We start from the raw sequence: 11,953 nt of genomic DNA on the forward strand, positions 1-11,953 counted from the left end.
CGTTTTTCCCGTTCGCGGTATTTACTAAACAGAAATGAGTTTTTCCTGCATCGCCTTTTAGCATTAAAAGATTAATTTGGTGTTTACGCGTGCGGAAAATGCTTGTACGGAAGGGGAAAAACTTTTTGTTGTCGTATGCGATGACGTGAATTGCAATGTCCGGATTGAGTATTTCAAATTTCTTAATATCGCGTGTCGTCACCGGGAAATTTACACCTCGCGTATTAAGTGTGTGAGCAAACTTGCTCAAATACTTTACACTTAAGTTCGAGTTCCTTGGCTTCTGATGGAAATACGCGAGCACTGACCATAAAAAGCATTTTTCGTCAGAGAGATTTTTCACATTTATAATACATGTTTTGTTTTTCAAAAACTGGGGTGTCTGAATGAAACTGGATGTGTATATAGGATTAAATTTAATCACGTTCACATCCAGTGATTCAATTTTCTTTAGCACCCATCCACTCCCGTGTCTTACAAAATTTTCAAAAGATGAGAGGATTTTTCTCACAGCTAACATGAAATGCTCATTAAACTCTTCATAGTTCTCAAGCACATTTAGTGCTATGTTGGAGTAACTATGTAGATTTATTAGAGATGAGACAGAGTCACCAACCTGCTTGTCATCCATCACCACTAATTTATACAGCAAAACGTTGAGGACGATGAACCATTTTACATTGCCATCATAGCGTGCGGCATGTTGCCTAATTATATCGAAAACTCGACGTTTCGAGCTCTCGAGCACGCTGGTGATGTCGATATCCTCCTCATCGAGGGTGATGCGATGGCGGGCTGCTGCGGAATTGATACCACGTAGTCTGCGTTCCCTCGGCATGATTCTGAAAAAAAAAACAAAACGATCAGGATGAGATAGAGTACAACAACAACATGTTTAGTTGTGAATTGTCATTGGTAGAAGAAGGGTGTGTGAAAATGATATCTCAAGATCACATAATGTTGCATGAAAGATTAAGATTATTATCTTTTGATAAAAGATGGTTGAAATCTTCTCCGCATTTGTCCGCGGAAAACATGGCGAAAGAGGGATTTATATTCTCATCTCCACCAGACATTGTGCGATGTGTATTTTGTTCAATTTATTTGGGAAAATGGGAAGAAAGTGACATACCAGCAATAGAACATGCAAGGTACAGTCCAAACTGTAGAAGGAAAGATAATATAACAATTGAAGAGGAGAATTACGATAATAATATTCTACGAGAATATGAAGAAAGATATTCAACTTTTAATTGTGTAGAAGATTCATCCGTCCAAGGAGAGTACTTTGAAAAACTACCTCCACACCATCTACATTGTGACTTTTGTAAATCATTACGCAATAAAGCAGAGTATTTTGCGAGAAATGGTTATTTCTTACATAAAAATCCATTATATCTGCAATGTGTCTATTGTAAATATATTATCGGTGAACCAACTGAAAAAGTAATTCATTTACCGTTTTGTTTATACGATGAGTGTGAGAAAGAAGAGCGGGGCTTGGATGTTCCGGATATAGCATATTCTAAAGATAAATCGCATGCATGCAGTATATTGTAGAAGGTTTTTTCTCCTCCGAGGAGAAAACCTGTCCTCGGAGGAGAAAACCTGTCCTCGGAGGAGAAAACCTGTCCTCGGAGGAGAAAATAGTCATCGGAGGAGAAAACCTCCGAGGACTATTTTCCTCCTTAGAGGATAAAATCAAAGTAAAAATGTACTTACATGTAGTGCTTGATGTTACGTGAATCTCCTCGAGTGTAGATAGCAGGATACAGGTGTAGATAGCAGGATACAGGTGTAGATAGCAGGATACAGGTGTAGATGATTATGCTATGATTGATTCCTCTCAGGTGACCACGCTATGATTCCTCTCAGCTGTGTTGTCTTGACGAGAGCTCAACTGGTTATGAGGTTCGGAACTCGAGTTGAGAGGTGAGAAAATGCTGTGAAAACAATGAAATATTTAATAACTGAATCGAGAATGCTATTCCTCTATGTTGTGAAATATTTAATAACTGAATCGAGAATGCTATTCCCCTATGGTGTGAAATAGAGTGCTATAAAGTACAATAAATTATCGGTAGAGTGTGCTTTTCATAATAATAATAATAAGCTGGAGCAAGGTACTCTCTTAGTTGTGATCTTCTCTTTGCTGATACAACATCAAGCTAGTGTACTGAGATGGATAATGTGTTTGGTGTGGAGAACAAGTCTTCAGATTCGAGCGTACAATTCATTATAGATAGACATTTTAATCGATTAAGTGAATACCATTCTGTTCCTTTAGAAAAAATGAGATATCAATATAAATTAAGTGAACTCTTGGACACGCACCTAGATATATTGGCACAGTTAGCAGAAAAAGGATGGACAAATCTACAATATTTAACTTTTGTGAGAGACTATGAAAAATTAGGAGTTTGGCATAGTGATAACTATAATCATATTCTTGTTTGTGATTTATACGGTTCATCATATGATAAATTCTGGGGCGATGGTGACTTCCCCGATTCGTGGAGATGTCCGTGTGGGCATCTTAAAGACTCTATCGATAAAATTAAAAAAGTTATAATAGAAAACAATGCTCATTTAACAGAAGAACAATTAAATCAAGTTATCTGGAATTTTTTTCGAGATTCTGCAGATGAGACAGGCTTAGAACAGGATTGACAAAGAAAGATCAAAATCAAGTATGTGTGTGCAATATTGTAAATAAATGAAATGCAACAACTTTGCTACAGTTAAAATATTAAAATGTCATATTGATGATAGAAAACGCTGACAAGATTCATGTTTGAAAAATGAGATGCTCTTACTTTGATGTTGAAGGATCTAACATTGATTTGAATTAAAATTAGAATCATGGGTTTTATTGGGGATTTCTAGCAATGTCTCATGCTAAGTTCTAGACGAGATTTTTTTTTTTTTTTCGTCTTCTAACACATGGATGCTATTCGAAAAATGATCGTGTGTGGCATACTTACAATCTGATAACGATCTGGGAGCACGTGTTGTTGTTGGGGGAGAAATTCGAATTTTTTTCGCCTTGTGGCACGCTCTCGCTCGCACGTGTCTGGAACAGAGAGAGAAACGAATGCTATATAAACACGTGCGATGAGAGGAAAATCACCATTTACATCAGAGACAACAGAGACTTCACATACGAGATGAGTTCGCCGTCGTTTATCCTCCCGGATAGCCCGCCTCCGCAGCATGTCCTAAACTACTGGCAGCGCAAAGCTGCCGAGAGCTGTGCCAGCTCTTCTGCTGCGGCCGCCTCCGCTCCTGCCTCCACTGCACCCGCTCCACACCGTTCGACATCGCCAGGGGGCGAGATGGTGATTCCGGACAGCCCCATCCAACGTCTGCGTCCAGCAGCTACGTGGGCTCCGCGGCGTGCTGTGTTGACGACGCTGTCGAACAACATCAGGCAGAGGCAGGCGAAGAGGAAACTCGACTTCGAGGAGGGCGAAGTGAGCGGCGAAGAGGATAGCGTGCTCCCTCAATCAAAGGTTAGTTTCAACAAATATTATTATTAACTTGTGTATGCACAGATTTTTTTCTGTGATTGATAAAAAATCTGTGCACATACGAGTCTTTGATTATTTGATATGAATATTATTTGATCTGAATATTATTTGAACTGATTAGAATGCAAGCAATATTTCCTCGAACTGATTAGAAATGGTATTATGAGATATTATCGTTTGAAGTATTCAATCATGCATAAATGTCACCAATATTATTTGAAGTGCTTGGAATGTAAAGGAAATTACGAACCGAATTGATGCTAAGGAAATATTATTTGAACTGCTTAGATATTATTATTTAAAGTACTCGATCATGCAACAATATTATTTGAAGTGCTTGGAATGTAAAGGAATTACGAACTGAATTGATGCTAAGGAAATATTATTTGAACTGCTTAGATATTATTATTTAAAGTACTCGATCATGCAACAATATTATTTGAAGTGCTTGGAATGTAAAGGAAATTACGAACTGAATTGATTCTAAGGAAATATTATTTGAACTGCTTAGATATTATTATTTAAAGTATTCAATCATGCAACAATATTATTTGAAGTGCTTGGAATGTAAAGGAAATTACGAACTGAATTGATTCTAAGGAAATATTATTTGAACTGCTTAGATATTATTATTTAAAGTATTCAATCATGCAACAATATTATTTGAAGTGCTTGGAATGTAAAGGAAATTACGAACCGAATTGATGCTAAGGAAATATTATTTGAACTGCTTAGATATTATTGTTAAAAGTACTCGATCATGCAACAATGATATTTCAATAACTGATATTACTCACTTTATGCAGAGAATTCGATGATAATCTGATGTAGAGATCTGAAACAAATAAGACACTAATCAAATATTTTTCAACAGAAACGTATGCTGGATGAGGACTCCTCTCTCGTGCCCTTAATAAAGGAGGCTGAAATGGGGTTTGTAGAACTCATTAACAAACCAGTAGCCAAGCCGTGGGTCCCCTTACGCGAGTTAGAGGAGGATCAGCCATACCGCATCGTGTGCGCGAGGGAGCACACGAACCAACATGGTCGCCGCATAATTTTGAAAATCATCAATGCAGGAAGCAAATGTGAGGTGTATCTACCTCAAAGATTTGCTTCCTGCATTGATGCGGGAAAAATTCGGGAATTCAATGAAACGTGTAAAAATTATGTTTTAGTAGTTACGCATAAGTGCCCAAATTGGACAGATATAAAAATTGTTAAAGCATAACAATTTTTATATCTGTATACAATTTGGACACTTATGTGTAACGAATTGTATATATATATATGTATGTGACTAGATGAATAGATCAATAAAATGAGTGTATATTTGATAAAAAATTGTTTTCAATTCTTACCTGTTGTTGTTGACGATGTTGATAAGTTTGTAATGAATATCACACAGAAGAAGAAGAAATGCTTCAGCTGCTCTGTTGTGAATGATAATTTAAATAAGGTGAGCAGGTCTTTTATAGTTTGTTGTGAGCATGCTCAGTAGAGTTACCGCTAGAGGCACACAGCTGTGCAGGCAAGCGCTGCCAGCTTCTCGCCCCCTCCTTCTCGTGCTCCCACAGATGTGGGTGGCCCAGCATCATTTCTTCCCTTTTCAAATCACATTCACCTTTTCAGATTTGAAATAATATTCTTATCATTCAAGCAATGTATCACTTCAATCTGACAGTATAGCATTAGATGTAGAAATATGAATTCACTTCCAACTCATTGGTTGAACATTAAACCAAATCAAGTTGATGTATTGATTAATTAATTAACCTCAGTTAATGTTCAACCATTGAGTTGAAAGGTAATGAAAAATGGTATGTAGGAGAAAAAAGCAGAGTTTGAGAAAAAAGCAGAGTTCGAGGAAACGGGGTAAAGGAATCTTGAGTTCAGCGGCAAGAGTTTTTAAAGGTTTGGCAGGTAATGTAACATCAACTATTCTAAATAAGGTAATTGATAACCTTGGAGAAGAATATCATATTCCCGGATACGAGTGGTGTGGCCCGGGCACCAAGGTTAATGAAAGGTTAAAGAGAGGTGATCAAGGCATAAATTCGTTAGATAAAGCTTGCAAGGCCCACGATATAGCCTATACTCAAAATAGTGATAATAAAACTCGAGCGGTAGCTGACAGGGCTCTAGCGAACGCTGCATGGGACATTTTCAAAAATCCTCAAACACCCCTTGCCGAGAAAGCACTTAGCTATCTTGTTACAAACGTTATGAAAGCTAAAGCGGCGTTTGGTGGGACTTTGAGAAAGAAGAAGAAGAAGAAGGGGGAGAGGAGAAGTTATAGTAACGATATTAGACGCAAAGCTATAGCTCAGTTGAAAAAGCATATTGCAGGAAAAGGATATTTTTTGAAGCCTTTTCCTAAAAGTGGTGGTAGACTTCTACCCCCACCCCCACCAGCATCATATGGAGTGAGTTTATTCCCTCAAGTTAAGAAACGTAGAACAACGAAGAAGAGTAGGAAGAAGAAGAAGAAGAAGACATGAATATTGAAGGAGAATTGAGTAATTATGATTTGATTGATTGGTCGAAATTATTACAGATTCGGTTAAGAGGTATATATATGCTAGATGCATTACCCAAAAAAATTCTAAAAAACGAGAATGCCATTGTGAATTTAGCAAGGGAAAGCGAGGATGGGACACACTGGGTAGCATATAAGAAAATTGGTTCTAATGTTTGGTATTTTGATCCAATTGGAAATTTACAACCTCCATACGAATTGGACAAATATTGGAAAAAAGAAAATGGAGTAAATATATTTTATAATGTAGAGCATATGCAACCATTAAATAGCGATTTTTGTGGTCATCTTACATTATTGTTTCTTGCAAATCAGTTGTAATTAAGTGATTGTGGTGAACACACAAGATGGTGGTTATTACATTACGATCTAACACAAGTGATCTCTATGAACATTTACAAGAAATATAGAATTGGATAAAAATCGTGAATGGGAAATTGGATTGATTAATTTTTCCAGTTACAATAGTATTGCAAACATTAACAAAGGAACAAATTCCAGCTTCAAATATGGTGATAGATTAATCGAGTTGGATACTGGTGCATATGAAGTTGAGGATATTATAAAATCTTTAAAGAATAAATTGAATATTGATGACAAGAAGAATAAACTTATTATACGTGCAAACGTAAATACTATGAAGATTGAAATTCATTCTGATAAAGCCATTGATTTAACACGTTCTGATTCGATTGCTAAGATACTTGGTTTTGATAATGTTGTTTTGCAGCCAAATAAATGGCATTATTCCAAACATTTGGTTAACATAACAAGCGTTGACAGTATTCTTGTTGAGTGTAATTTAGCTTGCGGCAGTTACTCTGAGGGAAAACAAAAACATGTAATCTACGAATTTTTACCAAAGGTTCCTAGCGGTTATTTAATAAACGAAGTACCATCACCGATTATTTATGTACCTTTGAATACGCATCGAATTCAAACTATTAATGTAAAGGTAACGGACCAGAACGGATCGTTTATTGATTTCCGCGGAGATACAATTACAATTAGGTTGCACATACGTGAAAAGTAATGGGTTATCTTATTTTCAACCCACGTTCGAATAAGACCAATCAAGTCATTAGAGAAAGGAACGCGATAGCGACAACACCTAAAAACAAACGTGCTTTGTCGGCTAAAAGCGCGAGAATATTAGAAAAGTTGGGTTTTATAGTCGATTGGCGACATGTTAGGCGGGGGAGCGGCGGCAATTAGTGAAATACTGGATGTGGAGACAGACCTTCAGTTTTATAATGATATTACTAAATTCCAATTTCACACTCATACAGTTTATTCGGGACAGGAAATAAAAAACTCTGACGAGGCACGTATTGGCATAAATTCTTTAGATGTCTATTCTTTACCTTGTAAATCATTCATATTGATTGAGGGAACAGTTAACTGTACAAAACCGGGAAAAGACCCAGCCGATACACCAGTTGCAGCAGGCTATAAATTAAGCAGTAACGTAATCGGTAACCTTTTTGACGAAATACGATATGAATTAGCAGGTCAGCAAATTTCTAAATCAAGATTGATTGGATTAACATCCACAATTAAAGCTATATTGGTGAAAAATACTCTCGATAAAAACACATATCACTTGGCTGGTTTTGACAGAGCAGGATATGAGCTAACGGATAATACATTCACTTTCTGTGTTCCGCTGAAATTAATCCTCCCGTTTTTTGAAGATTTTCAAAGAATAATTTTAAATTTGAAACAGGAACTCGTCTTATTGAGGTCACCGACAGATCTAAATTGTGTTGAGTCTCAAAGCGGAACAAACGTTAGTGTGAAAATTACAAAACTGCAATGGCGCATGCCCTACATAACTTTAGAAGATCATGTAAGACTGAAATTTTTGAGACTGCTCGATGCTGACACTCCACTGAAATTAGGTTTCCGCCATTGGGAAATTTGTGAATTACCAAATTTGCAAAATTCACTTAACCATTCTTGGGCAGTTCGTACCACATCGAGTTTTGATAGTCCAAAATACGTTATAATTGCATTTCAAACTGATCGTAAGAATAAAATAAATAAATCAATATCTAATTTCGATAGCTGCGGTATTTACAATGTTAAAGTATATTTGAACAGTGAGTATTATCCATATGAAAATCTGCTAGGTAAGAAGGAGGTTTTATACCGCATGTTCTTGGATTTCGCGCCCTCGTATTATAATCATTCAATCAATAGCGAACTCGGAACAGAAATCGATTTTAAAACATTTTGTGAATCAACACCACTGATTGTTGTAGATTGTTCACACCAACCAAGTCATTTGAAATCATCGACAGATGTTCGTATTGAAATGGAATTTAAAAGTGCAGTACCTGCAAATACTTCCGCGTATTGCGTTTTAATTAGCGATCGTGTGATGGAATACACACCTCTCACGAGTATGGTGAAAGAAGTTCAGTAATTTGTTGATAGAGTGCATCACTGCAGGTTATATAAGGTGTGTACTGCGACAAATGTAAGCCATTATCAGTTTCACCTTTGAACAGCCAACATGTCCTATTCTTTGTGTTCTGATATTTTGGATAAGCCGCAAACTCGCTCTATTGGTATTCAGTGCGATCTTGATAGTTTCTATTATGAAGCAAGGTGCAGTACGCCGAAGCCGCTGGAGGTGGAGGAGGAGGGGAGAGACGCAGGATTACCGAAGCCGCTGCAGGTGGAGGAGGACAAAGGAGGATTTGAGGAATCCCCCGCCGCGCCCGCCGCCGCCGCCGCTGAGGGGAGAGACAAAGCCTACGAAGAGAAAGAAGGTCAAGCGACTGCTAAAATTGCTACGGTTGATCTTCACTGGTTTAAACAAGATTGTAATCAAATTATTGTGAAAGAACTTGCCATAATTGATCAGTTTAATAATTATATTGTGTTCCATTTCAAATCGCCATTTGCAAAGACAGAATTGAGTGCAAAATTGTATAACGATGCAACATGGTTAGAACGTCACTATCATAAAATAAAATGGGAAGATGGAGATTTAGAATACAATGAGTCATTAATACGTGATTACCTTGCAGCTTATGAGAAAATTTTCACAAAAGGAACTGAGAAAGCAAAGTTTTTAAGAAGATTGCATAGCAACGTACAATGCATACCAGAGGATTTTCCAAAACCTGATTTCAGCTTTTTCACTAGTTCATGGTGTTATGCTGCATGCAACATTCATAAAAATAATCCACATTCTCGCTGTGCGTTATTCTCTGCTCAACATTATAATTCTTTGTTGTTTAAAAATATGTATCAAACAAATAATTTCTTGTGCGAAAACAATCGAATGCAAAGTATGAAAATGGCTCCAATGTACACAAATTCACAGAAAAGAAACTTTGCTCGTTATGGATTCTTCTACAACGGAAAGGATCTACAGTGTGTTTATTGCCAGCATGCATTGAGGCTGCATAAAGCGCGTACATGTTGTCTATCGTCAATTGATGAAGAAAGACCGCTTAATTACTCTATAATAGTTCCTGCCTACACTTAGTTTTCTTCATTCGCTCAACATCATGGATCCGAGAAAGTGGTTGGCTCCCGACAACGAATTGGAAGTGAGGTTAAAAAACTGTATTGATTGGTACGATGAGTGTGAAAGTGCAATTAGGAAATCAACTCCTGAAAATTATAGTTTGGCGAAGCAATTGAAAGACATTTTTCTAAGCACGGTGAATTTAAATGATATAAGAGACTATCTATGTTATTATCGTCCTCATAATTTATGTATAGATAAGCTAATTAGAATTGAAGATGAAGTTATGTATTGTTGTAGTGAAATGTGTAAATAAACGTTTTCTGCCTTCAATCGATTTTTCATTCCGATATCCCATTCACGTTTTTTAGTTTAGTTGCTGCTTAGAGCTAGAGCAGACACCACGTGTGGGGTAATCTTTAGTGCACATGCGCCTATAACACGTGCATCTCATCAATTTAGAGCTAGAGCAGACAGCACGTGTGGGGTAATCTTTAGTGCACGCGCGTCTATAACACGTGCATCTCATCAATTTAGAATTCTTTCCCCCTCATTCGAGTCACGTCAAACATCTGCAAGATGCAGTGTTATGGTTTTTCAAAATTCAAAAAATTATCTCGTCTCTTGATGTCAATTTCATTTAATGAATTTGATTCAATTGCGAAGAATATTAATTTTCAACAGGATGTCAAGATGTTGATTTACCGTTAACAAAAACAGAAAATGTACACTTTTCGATTCTATCTGAGATTTTCGAACTGCTCAATATTCTAGACAGCGGTCATCTACATTATGATTGTACAAATGATTCGTCATTATCTGTTGTTAAAAATTCCGATGAACTTTGGAAATGCTTGTACGATATTGCAGATAAAAAATGTAAAAGAACGTAGAGATTTATAGCATTAGATGAGAGAGAATTTCTCAATTCAATTAGATATAGAGAGAGTCATTGACCTCACTTTGGATTAGAGTAATATGGATTCACTTTAATCTGTCACCAAGGGAATTTTTCCCTCTCATCTATACTGGGAGAGAATTTCTCAATTGATTCTTATCTCCTTTCCTTTCGGAAAGGGTGCGGCAAAGAGATGACACGAGTAAAAGAAGGAGATCCCTATCTCTATCCTCATCGTAGTAGAGCGAAATGGATTCACTTCAATTTGACAGTATAGCATTAGATGTAGAAATATGAATTCACTTTAATTTGACACCAAAGGAATTTTTCCCTCTCAAAGAGATTTTTTCCCCACATCTTTAGGATTCACCTCAATCTGTCAGCATAGCATTAGATGTAGAAATATGGATTCACTTCAATTTGTCAGTATAGCATTAGATGTAGAAATATGGATTCACTTCAATTTGACAGTAGAGAGAGGGAATTTTTCCTCCTAAAAGGGAAATTTTTTTTTCCCTCACCTGGAGAGAGAGAGAGAGAGATATCTTACCCCCCTCACCTCCACTGGACAGGGGGAAGGGGAAATCTATTTTTAGAAAGAGAGAGAAAGATATATCTCCCTCTCTCTCTCTCCCCCTCACCTCCACTGGACAGGGGGAAGGGGAAATCTATTTTTAGAAAGAGAGAGAAAGATATATCTCCCTCTCTCTCTCTCTCCCCCTCACCTCCACTGGACAGGGGGAAGGGGAAATCTATTTTTAGAACACCCCCCGCCCTACAGGCGGGGGGAAGGGGAGGAGGGATGGACGAGGGGGGAGAGGGGGGAGGGGGATCTCAAGCAAAAAAGTGGCTTCAAAGTATCAATCCTTCTCTACTACTGAGAATTCACTTACTGTTTTAGAGAAGCGGATGCCTCAAACTTTGTTAACCTAACATTGTATCTCAAGATCAGGATAGCCTATGATAAAATGAAGTTTGTCTCTTAGTTTCTCTCCATATTGACATTTTCTTCTGTGTCTGTCAATCCTTGCAAAAACTCTCTTGTAAACCTTGGATTGAATATTTTACTTGTGTACGGCATGCTCACTTTTTGTGAAAAGACGTTGTTCCGGAGAAAAGATTTAGTAATCATACCCCGCTCAAAAAAAAATTGTTGTCACTACACCTTTTCCAATTTTATTTGAGAAAGTAAAAAGTTAATTTGAGAAAGTATCAATTGTATTTGAGAATAGTCACTTGTAATTGAGAGAATGTCAGATGTAGCCTAAATGAGAATAGTCAATTGCATTTAGGAAGTCATCACACATGTAATTGAGAGTAGTGAATTGTATTTGAGAAATCGTCAAATGTAAATGAGAAGATATCATATCATGAGCAGATATTTGAAATGAGAAAATTTTTCAATTGACATGTCGTGGCTCTTCTGTAGTCTACAGTACAGGTTTGATTTGAGCAGGAAAGGATACTGTACTACGTACACAGTATTCCAATTACTACCATAG

The 11,953-nt window shown here is 37.1% G+C and overlaps 1 protein-coding gene across 1 annotated transcript; it reads left to right on the forward strand.

Moving 5' to 3' along the window:
* The first annotated feature begins 2,735 nt into the window (after nt 1–2,735).
* LOC111048541 lies at nt 2,736–4,874 on the forward strand. The gene is made up of 2 exons (XM_022334453.2): nt 2,736–3,512; nt 4,405–4,874. Exons 1-2 carry the CDS (start codon nt 3,168–3,170, stop codon nt 4,759–4,761), a joined length of 702 nt encoding a protein of 233 aa, XP_022190145.2. The 5' UTR covers nt 2,736–3,167; the 3' UTR covers nt 4,762–4,874.
* Nucleotides 4,875–11,953: the final 7,079 nt, after the last annotated feature.

Source organism: Nilaparvata lugens, chromosome X, assembly GCF_014356525.2.
Source record: "Nilaparvata lugens isolate BPH chromosome X, ASM1435652v1, whole genome shotgun sequence".
Lineage (NCBI taxonomy): Eukaryota > Metazoa > Arthropoda > Insecta > Hemiptera > Delphacidae > Nilaparvata > Nilaparvata lugens.

Excerpts from the sequence above, each read along its gene's own strand:
- LOC111048541 (XM_022334453.2), top strand. The coding sequence starts at position 3,168 with ATGAGTTCGCCGTCGTTTATCCTCCCGGATAGCCCGCCTCCGCAGCAT. Across the intron at positions 3,513-4,404 it reads GCGTGCTCCCTCAATCAAAG|AAACGTATGCTGGATGAGGA; the intron begins GTTAGTTTCAAC and ends ATTTTTCAACAG.